This window comes from Ambystoma mexicanum, chromosome 10 (genome assembly GCF_040938575.1).
Source record: "Ambystoma mexicanum isolate Mex_15411 chromosome 10, UKY_AmexF1_1, whole genome shotgun sequence".
Lineage (NCBI taxonomy): Eukaryota > Metazoa > Chordata > Amphibia > Caudata > Ambystomatidae > Ambystoma > Ambystoma mexicanum.
In genome coordinates this window covers 293684058-293704731 of record NC_090932.1, presented here as the reverse complement: position 1 = coordinate 293704731, position 20674 = coordinate 293684058, and the positions used below count along the sequence as shown (strand labels likewise).

Below are 20674 nucleotides of genomic sequence, written 5' to 3'. Positions count from 1 at the left end.
AACAGTATCATTTTCAAGGACTTTCTAAAAGCCAAGTGATTAGTTTCTTCTCTAAGTGCAAGAGGTAGAGAATTCCATGAATATGCCACAAGCACTGGAAAGGAGCGTCCATTTCCACGTGCTCTCTTGGTCCTCGCAATTTTAAGAGCTGGGCAGAGGTTGATCAAAGATTTCTGGTAGGCTGGTATATAGAGACTCTTCCCTTTAAATTACTGGGTGCAGACCCATAAATGCAATTGTGACAAAGAGTCAATATTTTGAAAGAGATCCTGGCTGATATAGGCAACCAGTGCAACTCCTTCCTGGCAAGAGTGGTCGGTTCGTACCATTTCATACTGTAAACAATGCGAACAAACACATTTTGGATTTTTTGCAACCTGAAAATATCTTCCCTCCTGGCACCCCCCAACAGGGCATTGCAATTGGTCGTGCGCATACTAGGGTAACTTGCATATGACAACTCTATTAAGTGTCTAGTACAAGTGAATCTCATTGATGGTAAATTCAGATAAACAGTGAAAAGCATAGAGGGGCGCCTGCATATTTCAAAATTCTAAAGAGGGAATAAATCATAACTGTTGAATTCATATGAATATCGTCATCAGGATGTTTCAATCAAACCTTTATTTTTTCTTTAAAGCCAATCATGTTCTCTGGTCTGCCATCTATGGGGCTGTGTCATCCTTTGTAGGGTAACGTCCTGACCCAAGACCAGGAAATGTAATGTTCCTCCTGTCATTGTCCCGGTGTTCACCTAGACAGACCAGAGAAAGGATGTGGAGTAGGATAGATATGATCTGACGGACCAACTAGTTTCGACGTTAACCCGCCTTTATGGCCGATGGTCACCGAGATGGTGTCCAGTCAATTGGTCGACAGCAAACTGGTCGACTGCAATTTGGTCGACACCATTTGGTCGAATGCCAAATGGTCGAATTTTTTTTTTTATATATATGTGTTTTGTGGGTTTTCGTGTGGGGGAAAAAAAAGAAAAAAAAGGGGGTTGGGGGTGGGACCCCCCCAAAAAAAAACAAAAAAAGGGTAAAAAAAAAAAAAGAATTCGACCATTTGGCATTCGACCAAATGGTGTCGACCAGTTGTCCTGTCGACCAAATGTTTTTGACCAATTGACTGGTAACCCACCGAGATATGTCCACCTTGTGTAAAGTTAGCTCAGATTTGGTAGAGGTAAACGTTAAATGGAAATGAGGGTGTGCACGGTAAAACATTTTGTTCCACGCCTCATCAGGAGATGACAGAAGGGAGATATCAGGAGGTAGTAGGAGCAAGACATCTGGAGGTGAAAGGAGGAGGGCACCAGGAGGAAGTTGGGAACCAGGAGAAACCGGAAGGGTTATAGAAGAACAGGAAGAAAGGAGAGGGCATCCATTGCCCAGGGCAGGGTGTAGGAGTAAGACTCTGATCAGAAGGGTTAAACCCACGGTGAGAGGAGGCACAAGCACGTGGCATTGAGGTTGGTCAGGCCCAGAGGAGGAGTAGAAAGATGGTGCAGAGAGTAGAAATCAGGACTCTAGGAAAGAGGCTGACAAGGCCCTCTTAAGCTCCTTTGCAGTCACTTTGACAAGAAACCCTACATGGCTCTGCAACAAAGTGAAAGCGAAGCTCCACGTGAATCTACAATTTATGTCTGAGACACAGAAATGTCTACTGGACCTGGAGGGAGATCGGAGGTGTTTGTTTCCCACCAGACTATTGTCAGGGAGAGGACCCTAGAGACTGTGAGTAATGGGGAGCCCAGAGCTGCCATGACATTTGGCGAAGTGTACAAGGAAACCTTTGGGAGTTTGAACGTTTTTTTCTTTTTGTTGAGCAAGAACTTTGGTAACTTCCCAGAGGCATTGTAAAAGAGAGAGAGGGGGACGGCAGAGCTGTTTGACTCGATTCCCACAGAGTCTGGAAGGAGAAAACATCCTCACAGTTCCAGGGAGGACCATTAATTAACTTGAAGAAACTGTTTGAAGAACTCTTGGGGAAAGGCAGAAATGGCCAGTTTAGGATAACCTGTGGGAATGTTGTAATTAGGTTGGCGTTCTGTTCAACACACTGCATTATTTTGCTTTTGAGTACAGCAACTTTAAGAAGAGAAAGACTAAAGCTCTGTAAATCCTTACCCCGGCTGGGTCTTGTCTGTTGTTCATTGCCCATGATATTATACAAAGAACATGATCTAGGTTTCTGAAACACCTGAGATTGTGTTCTTGCGTTGATTGCTCTTGTAAATGTGCCTTTTTTTCTAAATCATGCACGTACAGGTTAGCCGGACAGGAGCCACACATTGCCTTCATGGCTGTTCTAGAAATCTGCTTCCAGAAGTGGATCTTAAAGATGAAATAGTTCTTTAATGAATGCTATTCATGCGTTTTGCATTAGAATCTGAGTTGTTTTCACAGATTGCGTTAGTACTTTTCTGATTGTAAGCAAGGTTTCTCTTTGTGGGATGCTGGTGTCAGTAACTGCATGCTCAGTGTCACCCACAGTTGATTTGTTGCATCCAATTGAACTGAGCTTAATGGGTTCAGTATGGCTGCCATTTTGTTTATGTATAACCTCATCTCGCTAACTTTACTCATCAGAAAGAAGTCAACAAAATGTTGCATCCGGTTCAAGCATTGAACAAATCCGTGACCCTATAGTTCGTCCTGGTAATGGGAGGGGACATACCCTTGTTAGTCTTTGGCAGGGCATATCACATCGCAGGGGTGCATACTGGGGTTGTGGAAAAGGTGATTCTCTATAGAAAACAACCCCCACTCAAGCCTTCTTACATAATTGGTGTAATCGCGGCCCGTACTTTCTTAGTAGAATCTTGCCCCAGAGGACATTAGCTTTTTTCGGCCATCGATCCTTCAGGTAACATGGAGGATCCCAAGACAGGTGTGCAAGGTGTGGGGGGGGGATTACCTGTTTATATGCGTGCGTGTGTGCTTATATGTGCTTTTATGCCCTTCACCATTATTGCTAAGAATGCAAAATATGCCCTGTAAAGTCTGCTTTACCTGCATTGTGTGAAACCTGTCATGACATTGGACCTCATTCTAACTTTGGTGGAAGGATTATAAAGTGGGGGTAATTATGTTACTGCTGCTTTTTGGGGGTTATTGGAATTTCGTCCCCTTTTTCCACACTGCCAAAATGATATGTTTTGATGGAATTGCCACAGGCAAAATTACCCAGTGGTAATTCCACCCGTTTTTGAAGGAAAAGTGGAGGATTTACCTCTAGTCTGAAGCTGGATTTACCTCCAGGAGGAGGTATATCCATCTCTTTTACTCCAAGGAGGTAATTGCACCAAAATTCCCCATGGATGGGGACTTAAACCACCCTGCCACCACTTGTAATCCTGGGGTAAACCTATTGGACCAAGTGGCAATTACTGTTTTAGTCTACCTTACAGGATACAAGATGGAAGAAGACTTTGTGGTCGAAACACGTGTCAGCTGTTTTCACTGAAATTAAATGCTCTATCCATCTAAATTGAACGTGTATGCACAGTGTGGTTGTGCAATTTTTGTACTTAGTTTGTAACACAGGTTTCATGTTTCCTCGCTCCAAAAAATTGATCTACATATTTATGTCATCTTCTTCAAAATTCTCATCTGTGCTGGAAATGTGTTTCACTCTTAAAAGTTGAGTTCAAGGTAGAGTTGTAATCACTTGCGGAAGTTGCATTGATTTTGCTTACAGAATGTAATGACAACCTGTAATTCTATTGACATTTTAATTGTGTTTGATCATTTACAGAAAGCTCAGTATCCCAAACTTGTACTTTTCTGGATACCATTTAGGAAAATGTAATTGTTGGATATAGGGTATTCATTCTTTCATTGAATTTCATTAACTCTTGATCTGAGTCATTCCAGGCTATATAGATGTCATTAGTGTATCAAGTCTGCACTGTGGAATCTGTCATTACTTGTTCGGTCCTCATATTGTAGAAGATGAGACACTTTTACCAGAAGTATTCTCTTCTATGTTACAGTATTCCAAATAAGAAGACCAATGCACAGTGGCCCCTACTGGTATGCAACCTGGTATAGGTTTCCAGATAATTCAGTTTAACTAAAGTGTAGAAATGAGTCTGCTGCAAGAAGCCAATCCTTTCAGTCTCCCAATACCTTAAATCCATGGCTACAGTGTGTAGATTATTAATGCTTACATCCTCCCACCCAGCTGGAATTTTCTGTGACAAACAGAGCTTCATTATCAGCATTCGTACAGGTTATAGCATATAATGTATTCATGTGTTGTATGGACTAGCTAGGCTTGTTGAATGTGTGCAGTGTGCTTTCATAAATGTGCTCCTTCTACTTAGCATCTTCGACACTTTTTGTTCTTGGGTGTAAATGTATACATTTTTTCAGAGTATGGTAGAGATAATCAATAAGTAATAAGTGGGCATTTTTTAGGTAATCACTGATGACCAATTTGTACATTCACTCTAAGGGCCTATTATATTTCTTCCATAAATATAGACTTTGTTTAACTGAGTATGCTAAACAGCCCAGTTAGTTAGTTAATGAAACATACACATTTTTTTTATAGCTGAACTCCAACAAAAAGTGAGAGTGAGCAGGTCCTTCGTCAATTCTGTGTTCTCAATATGTGACCTGTATGCATGTGCTTTAAGATAAGGAATGAGGTTCCTATTTCCTCCTCACCGGTGCTGAGGGATTCAAAAACATAATTTTGGTAAATGTTTAGAAAATGTAATCCCTTTCTAGCTTTGACACCGTATCTGTGAATATGTCCTCAAAGAATAGGGAACAGAAAGTGCCATAATAGGAGATAATCTGAAATAACTATTAGTGAAAACGTTCTACTTATGTGCCAACAGTTTTTACAAAATGTGTTCAAGCGTTTCCCTTTGATTTCCGCTTAAAGAAGTCATGCATTTTGTCAAAAATAAAATAGGTTGTTTCTTACTTTTGATGTTTTGTCCTCAGCCGATTTCACAAACAAAGCCTCTTGCCCTCTTTCTCATTTTTAAAATATTCGTAAACTTCTTTATTTCAGTTATTTTGTAAACTGCGTTCAGTTCCTTGAACAGAAAGTGGAATCGGAGACAGAGAAAAACTCCTTAAAGTTTCAGAGATGTACAGTAAAATGTGACATCTTCTCTTACATTCCAGCAAGTCTGCAGGGCCACTAATATCAATAGTAGCAGTAGTGCTACCAATAGTGTAAATAATAGTAGTAGTACCATCAAGTAATAGTACTAAAACTACTCCAGTAGTAGCAATTGTAAAATCATTAGTAGTAGTATGTACACTACTACTACTGTGTCTACTACTACTACTATGCCTACTGCCACTAACATTATCACAAGAATTACCAATGGTACTACTGTAGGTGCTATTACTGCTGTTGTGAATAGTAATAATGCCAAAAGCAGTAGTTGCATACTACCAAGGGTGCTGACACCAACACTACTATAAAAGAAAACTAATAGTGCTAGTATTTCTAGTACAAACTCTAATACGACAGAACGCTACTACAATGATTAGTAGTAGTATTAGCAGCAATAACTATAGGACCGTGTTTTGTATTGCTGTTACTGGTAGTTTCATTAAAGCTACTACTTCTACTACAGGTTATACTTTGGATACTACAAGTATTATGATGAGTAGCAGTAGGTCTAACAATACTACTGCTACTAACCTAACTGATGTCATAGTTGCTGCTACTACTCTTAGTATCAAACCTAGTGGCCATAGTATGAATAGTACTATTGGTACTACCTTGTAATATTAAAATGATCATTCAATACGGCTTTCAGTAGTCATTATACCAATATTAAGGAAACTGTTACAACTACTAAATGCCGTAGTGTCAATACCGGTGTTGGTACTGCTTATAGCTGTCACAGCACTACTGGTAGTATCACTAGTGCAACTAGTGTTACTACTGTTGGCACTGCTACTGCTACTACTAGTAGCAGGAATAGTATTAGTGCAATTAGTACTGCTGGTGATGGTGCTAGTTTAACTGCTACTACCATTATTAGTTTCACTGGAAATGCTGGCAGTACTACTTTACTATTGGTATAGTAGAAATACCAGTATGACTGTTAGTATTGCTAGTGCTGCTTATGCCTTTGGTATTGCTATTAATACAGCTAGTGGGACTTGATCACACTGCACTTCCTCTCTACTGATAGCACTTCTGTTTTAGGGAGTGAAGACAGGTCCCAAAATAGAGGACAGCCCAACTAATGAAAATGCCTCCAAAAATGTTAAAATAAAATAAATGGAAAGAGCTTTTGCCTGGAAAATCGACAGAAGATAAAAGAATAATAGTAAAGAGCAAGACATTTTACTTTGTAAAAAGTCATGCCCCTTTTAAGAGTGATGTATGAACACATGTAAGAATCTATTCTTGGCGTCCTATGCAAATGAGCTTTATACACATAAAACCATTTGTACCTGATTTCGTATTAAAGAGGAAATTGACATTTTGAATGCTGCTGCCATTTAGTAAATCTGAAAATCAAGATAAGCTTTGCCACTTAATTCTTTAGACTACACTTACTTTTTCCAACACCTATCTGCTGCTCTGCCTAACCAAACAGATGCTATGCTATGTCATGTCACATTATGTTATATTGGGCCTCATTACGACCCAGGCGGACTTCGCGGTGCTAAATGCACCGCGAAGCATGGCGGAAAGCCGCCGATAGCGCCATGGGGGTTGGCGGATTTACCGCCCCATTCCGACCTCGGCGGAGCGGTAAATCCCCAATCCCCATTCTGCCCTTCCCCATTCCCATTTTTGCCCCATAGGGTATAATGGGAGTGGGGAAGGAGTTAATTACGCCACCGTAAAATACGGTGGCGTAATTAACAACGAGGTCCCGTAGCGCCATGGTTTTCTCCGGCTGGTAAAACCAGGCGGAGAAAACCTCCATGGCGCTACGGGAACTCGTAGTATGGCGGAGAGGTACGCCATGCAATACGCTGGCGTAATACCCTCTCCGCCAGGGTCCTAATGAGGCCCATTGTGTGGTGTTGTGTTACGAGATGTCATCGAGATTTACACTGCACACCACTGCCATTTATTGTCTCCAGATGCTCTTATGGCTCTGAAAGGGAAAGTGTGGGGGTGGTGTAGTTAGGAGAAGAGAGGAGAAAGACAAGGGGGTACATTACAGTTTTCCTGGTGCAGTAGAAATGCTGGTAAAAGTGCTGATAAATCTGTCACCAGGACTTTTACCACACTGGGAAAACACAAGTTTGCCGATGGGGGTCACGGACTTACCTCTGGCCAAGAGTTGGAAGTAAATCAGGCCCCCACCAGCAATAGAATGTAGGAATTACCGGCACCAGTAATACCAGTGCTGGTAATTCCTGCAATCCCCTTCCATGGAGTACTATTGCACTCCGTAGAAGGGGGATTTACCACTCTTTCCACTGCCTGTAACATCCTGGTAATACCCGGATATCAGGTGGCAGAAGCGGTAGGTACCTTTGCCGGTTTCCCACCACAGTTACCAGTGGGATACAGGCAAACCTATAATGACCCACAAGGAGTTATGCCTAACTGTTGATGAGCACAGAACCAGGAGTAACTGGCATCTGTCCAGGTGGGTTTTCTAGGTTCTTGATGATCTATGGATCTGTATACCTGAGACATTTTGGGCCTCCTTACAAGTATGGAGGTAAGGGGTAAAAGTGTCGGTAATTCTGCCACTTTTCCCACTCTGCCAAATTAAGCATTCCAGGAAATGGGTGCTAATTCCTCCAGCCGAATTAGAACCGATGGAATCAACACCAGCGCTATTACCGCTGAAATCCATCCGAATTAGCCCCAGTGCTAATTCACCCAGCAAAATTACCGCCAGGAATAGAAATTGTAATTCCACTGAATTACAAGTGGAAATACCGCCCAACTCAACGGACTCAAACAGGGTATGCAAGGGACACACGTTCCCCAAACACATTTCCAAGCACCATGCAGCACATGGCAGTCACCAACTACGATACACCAGAACTTCTACTACATATTGGCCTAAGAGAATAGCACACCCGCAGCAACCACGGAACCCACCAGGTACAAGGTAAAGGAGAAGGAGGCCACCCATACCCAGAGTCAGACCATCGCCCTGGATACTGACAGATGCACAGTGTATAGCACTGTATCGCTTCAACTACCAAACAATTGCAGGCTCTTCACCCTTATCCAGCAGGACATTGAAAATACCATCAACATACGAACAACCATACCACCACTGCTGAAGTTGGTATCAGTACTGCACTTCTGTGCCACGGGCACATATCAGCGCACCGTTGCCATGCTGCATAGCATTTCACAACCAACATTTTCCACACTGCTGGGACAAGTGCCGGATGCACTACTGAAACGTGCACCAGCACATCTCACTTCCCAGAACCACTGCAGAGGTTCATGCCACGAAGCCAGATTTAACACCATTGCCCACTTCCCACTTCCCCAATGTAATAGCAGCTCTGGTCTGCACGCATGTGACATTGGTGGCACGCCAGGTATCATAGCATGTGTTTCCAAATAGGAAACAGTACCATACCCTAAATGTGCAATGTACATGCAATGCAGACCTCACTGTGGCCAACTGCTGAGCCTGCTGTGCCTGTTTCCCAAGTTCAAGTCATGACGCCATGGTTTTTAGAAGCAGCACCCTTCCTGCGTACATGGAGACCCACAGAAGACAGCACACTTGAATCCTAGGTATGTATCCACAAAGGTGAATGTGGAAGTGATGGGAGAGTTTGAGGGAGGGGGGGGGTAAAGTTGCACATGTAGCACAAAGTATGCCCGGGCATGACCCATATGGCCTCGCAAACACTCCATGCCATGCCCCCTCCATACTAAAGCAGTTTGGCTGAAGGGACCACGAGACCGAGAATGCACAGGACACCATCATTGAAAATACATTTTTACGGTAGAGCGCTCCCTCTCCTACCCCTCAGTAATGATGCCGGCCCAGGTGGCCACCCATGGTAGCAGAAAGGAAAGCACTCCACCATACCCTGTACCACACAACAGTCAGGGACATACAAAACGCCAAGCAAACACACTGCCACAGGCACACATCAAATACACCGCAATGGCCAAGAAAAAGGCAGCAAAGGCTGCAACATGCAAAGTAAACATTAGGATGTGCACGGATAATTGGGGAATCCAGACTTTGGGTGTACATAGATATGCTGCAGAGTAGGATGGGCACAGGTCACTCCAAATTCTGAAATGCAAGGGAACCACAGCCGATGGCACTACAGTGTACTCAAATAACTGAATGGAAGTTAAAAGCATGCACCACTTAGTCAGGACAGGGAAGTATGACCATTAACTATTTGAAAGTAACTGTTTCAGGTGATTCTGGATACCCACTACTACCATGCCTTATGACTCCAATAAGGAACCCTGGGATGCCACATGAAATTGCCTACAACAATGCACACACAAAGACCTGGGTATGCATAGAAGGCCCATTTGGACCTTTGAAAGGTAGATTCCAGTGCCTCCACCAGACTGGAGAGGCACTTATGTACAGTCCAGAGACAGTTGCGAAGATAGTCCTTGTGTGTGTGATGCTGCATCATATGTGCATCACGAGGAATGTACCATTGCCTGCAGAGGGGGATGTTGCACAGGCAGACTCAGAGGAGGAGAGTGACGAGACATGGGCTGACAGACCAGCACAGGACGGTTGTGCAGAAGGAAGGGATGGGCTCATGCAGCATCAAGAATTGATAGACAGTTTTTTCTGAAAACCATATCCACAATGCATATTGTAAATAGTTAATCACTGGATTAAAATCTATGACACAACCCAAAAGACTACTGCTCTTTACTTGTTATACAAACTCTATATATTAACTTTGTGAAACCCATGCACTCCCACCTCCCTCAATCCCCAACGCCCATGCCCTCCCACCTCCCTCAGTACACAACACCCATGCCCTCCCAGCTCCCTCAATCCCCAACACCCAACACCCATGCCCTCCCAGCTCCCTCAATCCCCAACACCCAACGCCCATGCCCTCTAACCTCCCTCAGTACACAACACCCATGCCCTCCCATCTCCCTCAATCCCCAATGTCATCCTGGTGTCAGGCAATTATTTTTAACAGCTCTTCTCTTGGCCTGAAGACGCCTTTGGTGTGTTAGGGGCAGTGCACACTGACCTCCTGCGGGGACAACCTGCTTGTGACCTTTCAGTGAGGGTAACAGAGGCAGAGCTAACAGACTCCAGGCCACGCATGTGTTGCATCATGAGGAGAAGTGCCCTATTCATGTTTTCCAGGCCAGATGGCAGTGCCTTGTAAGTTCCTGCAACCTCTAGCCAACCACAGTGTTCGCCACTGTAGACTCTGACGTGCCATTTCACTGGCCATTCGTCTTGAAGCCCTTGCACGGCACCCAGCATTGCCCGGGCATGCTGCAGGTGGGGCTTTGTGAGCTCTTCCATCCTCTCCTGCTCCATTCTTGTGCACCTCTCCCAGATGGCAGATAAGGCATCACTGGGCAGAGCAGCAGGTGGCCGAATAAGTGAGTTGGTGGGTGTTACATCACTCTAAAAGACTGCTGCATCGCCACCATCTGAAGCATCATCACTGTCGGCAGGCTGTGCAGGTGACTGCAGGCCTACAGCAACAGGGGTTTGGGGATGACTGATCACAGGAGAGCCAAGGACTGGAGGGGGTGGCCTGGATGAGGGCAGGTCCAATGCAGCCCCACCCCTGACCGGCGACAAAGAATGGATGCTGGAGACCGATAAAAGGGTGCCTGGTGGTAGTGGTCACCAGTGGTATCCTGCTTGACTTGACCCATGTGCACTGCTGGTATTTGAGGTGAGGGATGGTAAGACTGGCAAGGGAATTGCAGCTGAGGTGGTGATGGGTGCAGCAGTCTTGCACTGACTGCCTGATGCCTGGAGAGCATGAGTGGCAGAAGCAGTGCTTGGGGCTGCAGGTTCTACTGCTGTGTTGATGGACACGGCATGTGGATATTCTACATCACTGCCACTGGTACATTCACGCTGGCTGCCTTATGTCCCTGTAATGAGAGTAAAGACCTAGATTCAGTTGTCATGTTTACTGTGGCAAGTACATGCACAGAACACAGGGAATGGTCAGGGGTCTGGTTCCATCTACATATCTGGGTCTCATGCCTGTCCTGTACACAGTGCACTGGGGCGTGGGTTGCCTGTGCGCCATTAACATTACTTAGCTGGTCTATGAATGATAAGGGGTGTATGTGTGCCATCGTTCTGGTGTGGCTGCTAGGGTGTGCACCCCTGGCTTGTTGACGCAGGTCGATACAGTCTGAGGACTACATTTGTGGAGGGTGTCTGTCCAGCCCTATGTGTCCTGCCATGCTTGTGATAGTACTCTGACTCATGGGGAGGATAACATTTTTGATGCTGTACAGCAGATGTGTTGGCTCATGTGTTGGGGGCCTGGTAATAACAATCATCTTCATGGTACATATGGCATAACTAGCTGTATTTCTGGGTTGCTGGTCATGACATTGTGCATTTCTGGCTGTCAAGGGTGCATGAGGTGACTAGTCTGTTCATGTCGACAGTAATCACATTGATTTACATGTTTTGCCACATGGTGCAGCTTCCAGGTATACACATGAATGTGTTATGCATATTCCTGTAGCAGTGTTGACAGTGAGCCAGCAAGGCACTCAACAGCAACATTGTCACCTGTGTGTTGGCCTAATACTGTCTGGGACACATGCACTGCCTTCACATTTCCCTGCCCCCATTGTGTGCTTTTGTACTCACCTGGTTCTGCTTGCCACCTACTCCCGCCTCTGCTGCTCCAATTGCCTCTATCCCTTACATGTGAAGGATACTTACCACTATGTCCTCCCAGGGGATAAGGTGCAGTAGCTGTGCTGTACCTCCTCCAGTGCAAGTGGTCTCACAGTGACGAATGGCGATGAGACTGCAGACACGCACCCTGAGGTCATTCCACCTCTTCCTGTAGTCTTCACATCCCGCTGCACAGTGGCCACTGCCACTTCCTTGTCCCTTATGTTGGCCCTTATCGTGCTCTTGCGGCGTACATTTGTTTTGCACTGATTTGCCCCAAAAGATCATAAGCATTGGCCACCACCACATCTGCCAATACCTGCAGCTCTGCCTCACTGAATTTCGGTTTGCGGACCTTTAATTATGGCACCCTCGTCTTGCCATGTTTCCACTGAGTTTGGTAGCTGGATGGTGAAGGTAAATGTTGGACTGAAGATGGATTGTGTTTTTAAAGATGGTCGCGGCTGAGCTTCCCTTTTGCAAAACAATGTTTTTTTCGCCCAGTGGTAATTCCGCTGGCGGAATTACCGTTCAGTAAATCCTCTGTTTTTCCAGCGGTAAGGGAATTCTGCCAAAATTTTGCAATTTACTGTTATTTGTTGATTTTCGGTGGTATGATATGATATGATATGATATAATATGATATGATATGGCATTTGTAACGCGCCTATACACAAGTGTTTCAAGGCGTGACGAGGCGGGGGGGGAACAAGGGGAAGACAGACAACGATCCTACTAGGCCAGGTGTCATTCAGATTGCGCAAGTGCCGGGGTGGGGGGAAGGGAAAAAGTGCAAGGGGAAGGGGGGGAAGTGCAGTACAGGGTAAGTAGCGTAAAAAATAATAAATAAGGCCAGCTGGTGGCAAGTGCAAGGTAGATGCAGAACAAGTGCTGGGAAGGGGGGGCTGTACGGATACAGTGACAGTCCCGCAGTGCAGGGGGGTGCCAGGGAGGCAGTGCAAGTGGAGAGTGTCTGGGCCCTGGACCGAGGTCACTGAGAGTGGCCCAGTTGCAGATTCAGAGCAGATTCCGTGAAGAATTAAAGCTGTTCAGCAGGGGAGAGGGAGAGAGAAAGCAGAAGCAAAGAGGAAGGTTTTGAGGTGCTTCCGGAACCGGAGGTGGTTCTCCTCAAGTTTCAGGGAGGCAGGAAGGCTGTTCCAGAGGGAGGCCCCTGCTGCAGAGAGAGATCTACCCCCAGCTCGTTGCTTCGAGAAGCGGCTGACCCTGAGGGAGTTGGAGACGGATGAGCGAAGGGCTCGGGAAGGAAGATATTTAGGAAGAGAGAGTTGAAGGTATTTGGGCCCCAGGCCCCAGAAGGCCTTGTGGACAATGCAGAGGGTAATTCGAATTACCGTTACCGCCGATAGTTCGTGCACCCTCCTGCCAACTTGTGATATGGCAGAAATTTCCGACGGACGGAAGTGTCTGCCAGACACCACAGAGGTAACAGTAATTCTATCCGGCCCTTTGTTTACAGCTGGCCGGTCTCAAATGTTTGACTGGCCAAGGTGTTTTGGTCAGTTTGTCAGGTTTGCAAGTTGATGTACTACACAAAAGGGCACATTATAGAACAATGCAATGCATTTTCTTTTGTAAGCCTAGATGCCAAGACATTAGTGTACAATATTGAAAGCTATACAATATGCTTTCTTGGGGATATCTAGATGTGAAACAAAATGGGGCACAATGAGGAACAATGCAGTGCGCTTTCTTGGGAACCCTAGATGTGGACACAATGGAGTACAGTATAGAAACAATGCTGTGTGCTTTCTTCGGAATGTCTTGAGGTCAATGCAATAAAGTGCAATATCAAAAACAATGCAGTGCGATTGCTTAGGTTACTGAGCTAACATCAATGAGTGCATGATAGGACAATGCAAAGCACTTTCTTAGGAACATGTGAATGTAAGTACAGTAAACAAAAAAAAAAGAAACTAATGCAGTGCGCTTTCTTAAGACTACGTAGATGCAAAAACAGTATATCACAATATACACACAATGCAATGTACTTTTTTTGGGAGGTCTAGATTCAATTACCATTGAAACACAAAATAGAAACTACCCAAGGTACTCTTTAAATGATACAGAGATACAATTACTCCAATGGATGACAGTATGGAACAATGCAAAGTGCTATTTTAGGGGTACCTAGAAATGAATAGAGTGGAGACACAATAGGACACATTATAGAATGCTGTCATTTGTTGCAATGCATTTTCAAAGACTTCCTGGAAGTGAGGCATAATGTAGCGTGCAATATAGAGACAATGCAAAGCACTTTTTGAGGAGTACCTAAAGGGGAGACAGCAATATAGAGCCCCATATAGAACCATGCAATGTGTTTTCCTATGGAGGCCTTGATATGAGACAATATAGGACACCATATAGAAACTGGTCACATAATTGGGACAGCCAGCCGAGCATAGGTAGGGGAAGCACAGCGGTAGAGGAGTTTGTGGTCCCTTATCCTACCATAGAAGAGTCAGAGCCGAGAATCGTCATAGGGCTTGGGCGCACGTCAAACAGCCAGCACCCTTAATCTCTGCCCTTTGCCATCTGCCCAGACAAGACTGGCCGGGGAACCTCTCTTAAATGCAGGTGTTTCCTGGTCATGTGGCACAAGCAGCCTCAGTCAGATGCTGTGGAGCATGGGGTGTGGGAGGCAGGAAGGCTGGCAGGGGGAAGCGGCAAGGAGCCATTCCAAAAGCATCAATTGCACTGAAAATGGTGAATACATAACAAGTAACAAGTGCCTCTGAAGTCCAAAAAGGCTCACTGAGGGTGTCCAATCTAGCACTTATTTTCCATGTCAAGGGAAATGTACCCCCTCACTTGGGGCTTCCGCTCTCTTAAAGAGACAGCATTAGGGGTTTCTCCATGTCAGGCCCACATCATTTTCTTTCTTTTTGGAATCACTTGACTCTTCTGGCTTTCCAGGGACAGGAGCTCCTGCTCTCCAAGGACTGTACTCCTTAAGACACCCTTTGTGACTTGTTCCTGCCCTGTGGTGGGGATCAAGTAGTGGTGACTAGTGGGCAACCCCATACCACTCCCGGGTCCATCGTCAATCAACTCGGGAGGCACACAGTCTCCAAGGTCACCCCTATAGATGTCCACGGATCTAGACAGGGGACTTTATAAAATGAGGAAAAACTAATGGGGGACATGAGACCTCATTACTACTCCGGCGGTAGCCGTGCCGGTATAAACGGCAGCTGCGGCCGGAGTTGCGTATTTCTTCCGGTGCCTGTCAATTGGGACTCACCGGGGCATTATAAACGTTACTACCCGTTCCCATTGAGTCCACTAGGACTCAATGGTAATGGGAAAGACGGTAGCACCGGCACCATTCATAAAATGGTGCCGGTGCTACCGTCAAAGACTACGAGCAGGTGCCTTTCCGCCCGCCCGGTCAGACCTGGCGGGCAGAAAGGCCCCCGGCCTGCAATCTTGTACTCTCCCGGTCCGGTAACAACGGTGCCGGTAAGCCTACCGGCACCGTTGTTACTGGACCGCCAGGGTTGTAATGAGGCCCATGGTGTGATATGGGGGCATGTATTGCTTTAGCCTGCAGCTGAGCCATCTGTCACCGAATTAGATCAAGGAATTAACCCTTTAATGTCAAGCTTGCGTGTTAGCCAAATATTGCATCTAGAGTAAATATTAATCATTAAGAATCCCTCTAGCAGTATGGGCAAGGGAGGTGGGCTGTGCTCCAGTGTGATCTTTTAGTGTGGCACTGCTACAGCAAAGCAAGTGGTGCCTATTCCAATACTGCCCAAAACTGCCACCACTTCACAAAATACCCTACTGTTGAGAGAGATATTCTAGGTTTGTAATTTGTGATATGGGTTGCTCCATCATAGCCATCTCGAGGGATGTCACTCATATGTCTGTGTGTTTTTTGTGTAGGTATCTACCAGAGCTTATGGGAGATGGTCTTGCTAGCCAAATTAACAACCCGGAGGTGGATGTCGACATAACAAAGCCCGACATGACTATCCGCCAGCAAATCATGCAGCTGAAGATCATGACCAACAGGCTGCGAAATGCCTACAACGGCAATGATGTGGACTACCAGGACACAAGTAAGTGGACTCAACCTGCCCCAGCCACCAATGAAACATTGCGGTTTCTAGCTGAGGTGCATGCGTTCCTATGAGATGTGATGACAGCAAAGCATCATTTAGAAGTATATTCTTAGTATGGTGCCAAGATCACAAGATTTTTTTATGTGTCAGAATGACATTCTTATAAAACAAAATAATTTCTTCTGGAGACGAATGGCTACGCCTTCAAGGTCTTTTCCTTTTTTTGTGTGGCAGTGTGCTTGTTTTTGTAATAGTTTATTCTTTTGCAAAGGTGACTAATTAGTAAATAAAATACCTAGTCATCTTCCTTAAAAACAGACTGTCCTAATCAGGGTAGAGTAAAGTATTCCAAAATGATTGAAATGGTGTTGTTAATGTGGTCTTTTCTTCTTCACGACAATAAACGACAATATAGAGGCTAGGGGTATTTTTACAGCCACAAGATCTATCCCCAAAACAATAACTCTAAACCAAGAGAATTCAGGTGGTTAAATGCCATTTCCTCACTAGTATCTTTACCAGAGCAGTCACTTACACTCCCCTTCACTGGAAGCCACCCGTCTTTTCAAAACAAATATTAAGACGTTGAGCCTTATTACGAGTCCGGCGGTAACCTGCCGTTTTCTGGCTAGGTTACCGCCGGACTCGTATTACCATTCCGCCTCTGTGATTCCCGGAATTACCGGGGCATTATGACCCAGTGTTCCGGGAATTCCGCAGGCGGAATTCGGTAAATCCCCATTCACATTGACTCCCAGTGGAATGGGGACCATGGAAACACCGGCACCATCTCGTCAGACCTGGCGGGAATGACACCTCCGCCTGCAGGACTCAAGATCACCCGGTATGGAAACAAGGGTGGCGGCGGGTTTACCGCCACTGTTATTTCCATACCGGGTGACTCATAATGAGGCCTATTTTGTATACAAAAAATAGCATCATATTTTATTAATTTTATACATGATTCTAAAAGACGATTCTTAATTCATCACAATACAAATCAAAACAAGGTGGTTAAACTCACAGAGCCAACAATACATATGCCTGCATTATTAAAACTTCTTCTATGCAACTCACTTACAGCTATTCACTCTACTACCCAATCACACTAATTTCATCAGTACCCACACTCTACAATCACCCAACATGTTTCATTCCATTCATCTCAGTAAAATCTATTTCTTGGAAATTCTTCACGGATGGCCCTGTGTAAACACCATACTGTCATATGCAGCATACAAATTTAGTACACAATCCACAACACATTTTTAACATAGACAACAACAACTTCCTGGTTTTTCTCAGTGCCCCCAGTGTTGGTTAATCAGTGGGAGTGACTCTAAAGGGTACTCCAATGCTGTGCCGAACTGGCAGCCCCAGATCTGGTGCAGATGGGTATTATGCACTGTCTTCAAACCGCACTCTCGTCACTATTGTGCATTCTATCACAGCCTCTTAATGCCTTTTACTTGTGGTATTGTCGGGGGGAAATTCTGCCGGGGTCGGCCGGGCCGTCCGCAGACCTCCGGGCAGGGAGGCCCCAACACCTCCCGTATATCCCAGGTGTGAGATAGAGTATGAGACGCACACAAGGAGCAAGGCGACTCTGCTGTTTATTTATGCAAAACGGCAGGGATGGGTCAAGGAGCGTACGCGTTCGTCCTGACACACACATAATCGTGGGGCTCGCAGGCCCTTTTTACTACATTATGACGCGCTACTTGCGTCACTTCAGAAAGTTAACAAAAAACCTATCGCCACTCTTAATTGGTTGCTCGAGTGGTAGGGTTAGTATAGTACACATATAGAGAATGATATTAGTGGTCAAGGTGTAGTCAGGTGGTATATCTGGGTTGTCCCTTCAATTAGATACATAAGAATTGTTACATGAAGACCCCTGAGGATTGGCTAATGTTACTGACGTCTGAGATAAGAGCCCCATGTTCTGATTGGTGCATCCGTGAGCTCCCCAGCCTGGGACCACCGTTGTTCCCAGCTCTCGGTGTACCTGTGTTTGCAACAATGTTTCAATATGGGTACATGCAGACAATGTGAGGATTTATTCATAGGTGGGAGCTGACCGTTCCCACTGTAGCAGGTGTCCATTGAGCCTTTCAAGTGTCCCGGCCTGTGTCTCGTAGTGAGGGACCCAGACGCCCTTTCTCTCCTGGGTTTTGGCATCTCGTCAGGTTCGGCTTGGTCACGTGAGGCGGGACCGTGTTTGAGGCAGAATTCTGCACAATTAATATTGTTTTTCCACTGTGTGTCTGGTTTAATTTGTAGATATGATTTTAACGTTGGTACGCGGAGTGCAAGGTTGCAACATCGTGCCTTTGATGATTTGTTCTTGGATGTGGGTTTGCAACATTGCGACCTTGGCTGGTTGCTCCACCAGGCTCATTCTGCAGGATCAGCAACCTGACTTTTGCTTTGTTAATGTCCACGGAACTCTTGCTTGAGGCCTACTTGGGCCTGGTGCATAAGTGATCCATTTCGTGCATGGGTGCTTTAGATTATAGTGGCATATATTTCCATGACCAATATCGTGTTTCCATTATACCTCTCATGGTGGTAACGGGTTTCAAGGGAAGCGTGAGCAAGCGTTATAGATGAGTTCATGATGCGTCTTGCGTTTCTGCACTCTGAAAGCCTATGTAAAAATAATAAAGATGCACGTCCGTGAATATGCCTGTCGCCTACGTCAGAGCACTGAGTATGTTCTTCGTGTAGATTGGTGTGGAAATGTTAAGTGGGTATATTTATACAGATGTGCTTCCCGTTGTCTAGGTCGTCATGGCATCTCTAACGACGTGTGGTTTTTAGTCTAGCTGATCCGAGCCGCAGGTGTCGGCATGGCCAGTGCGGGCTGCTGGGCAGGCAGGTGGACACATCCGTATGTTCCTGTACCAGGGTACCTGGTCGTCTGGTAGATGGACAAATTCTCCTCGCGGCGGGTGTCTGGGCCGTGACCCTCTAGGCCAAGCGCGAGAGGTGAAGGACGGGAGCCTGGTCTTCCATTCTCCCACTTCAGTATATAATCTTCCGCTCGTTATTCCAGTCGTGTTTTCTCACACAGATACGTGCTGTACTTCATTCTCAGGCTGGTCCCTTAAAGTGCACGCTGTCAATTCTCTATCGCGGCGTCCGAATCGAGTGTGTATCTCGATACTTGCACTTCCGGGTCCGGTTTCCTCCCATCCTGTAAGGTTGCTTGTTCATTTATACACTCCCTGCTGAGCTTCGTGTGTGATCTGCAGATTGCGGGTTAGATCCACGGCAAGGCTGACTTAGCCTTTCGCCCTTTTATGGTTGGTCAAAAGAGGGCCGGTTTTTTGAGATGGGTAACATGAATTGTTTATAAAAATGTTCCATGTAAAGTCCTTTATAGAAAGAGCTAGAGAAAAAAGAGATTATTGTTCTTAGTTAGGCTTTGGGAGGAGATATCAAGTGTGGGTCTTTGGGGAACCCCAGCATTTTCCTGGTGAGACTGCAGCTAAGTGTCCCTTAATGAAAATGTAAGCATGGTGGCCATTGCAACACATTTAGAGAACGTTCACATTTCAGTCCCTTTATTGGAAGCAAGAAACTGACATTTTAATTGCTTCTGACCCAGAACCCTGGATAAAGCAATTGTTGTTGAACAGCGATAAGCACTCATTCTATATCTCTAGTCGTCAAAGTGATGGTTCTGAATCTGATGGACTCACCTGTATGTGCTCTAGCACCTTGAAGCGTCTTTTGTGCTAGATGGAATTGCAAATCATTATCTCAGACCAAATAATCCGACAGACAAGAAGAATGTGGCAAAGTACTACTTTATTCTCATTTAATGAAGCAGGGAGAACGGACAGGCATCAGACTGATGCATGCACACTCACACCTAACCTTGATTATGCAAAGGTCTTATACCCCAATGTGCATCATCTATGACGTCATTCTACCTAGAAAAATAGAAGACCTATCGAGGGGAGGGATTTGTTAAGGGAACATATCTACTTATAGAACATATAAGGATTAGTGCATTATTGGCTACCACATATCTGCAGGGCACGCCTTGAACTACCTCTACATTTGTACAGTAAAGAATATAGCAAACAAAATAGCAGTGGATTGGTCTATGCAACATTGTATGTTAGGTTGTCCCTCAAACCCACTGATTCGTTGACATGCTATCCCATCCTTGGACTTTTGAATCTTTAGCAGCACATACGTGAAACAAACAAAAATTAGGTGTTTGAATCCCATCTGACTACTCCCCGTTTTCCCAGTTAGTCCATCATCTCTCATCGGTCGGCCATAAATCAAAGTCTTCCATTTGTAGTTGACCTTGCAGCCTGCTCACTGTCCTGGAACATTCAAGGGAGTGTGAGCACATTATCTTCATCTGAGGCTCTAATGAATAGCCCTTGTTTTCGACTCCTGAGTCACATGTGAAGAGACCAGAAATCTGCCCATTTTGATCTTCTATTTACTGCTATTTGAATCAATTATGCAGGGTGCTGTTACTCCTCTTGGCCTCTAGAGACTTGCTCACTCTATATCATATGAACTTTATACACTTTTAGTTGACCAACAGTTGGCTCTTGCAGATGTTTTCTTCTTCTTCAATCTATGAGGAATATCCCACATTCAAAGCTTGTCCATGTAACTCCCTTTGTGCTCTGTGCTCATTCCTTAAAATAGCATTCTTAATTCTGGGCTAACCTTGACTCATCATCGGTTCTGCACACTGAACTATTCTTTTGTGTCTCCTGATTCTACA

At 45.2% G+C, this 20674-nt stretch overlaps 1 protein-coding gene across 2 annotated transcripts in view; it reads left to right on the top strand.

Annotated features, from left to right (window-relative positions):
* The window catches only part of GPC1 (glypican 1), a 409732-nt gene that overhangs the window by 375616 nt on the left and 13442 nt on the right, over positions 1 to 20674 (top strand). For both annotated transcript variants that reach the window (XM_069617862.1, XM_069617863.1), the window contains one exon: positions 15734 to 15909. In XM_069617862.1, the coding sequence (XP_069473963.1) occupies positions 15734 to 15909 (176 nt within the window). The remainder of the gene's footprint in view (positions 1 to 15733; positions 15910 to 20674) is intronic.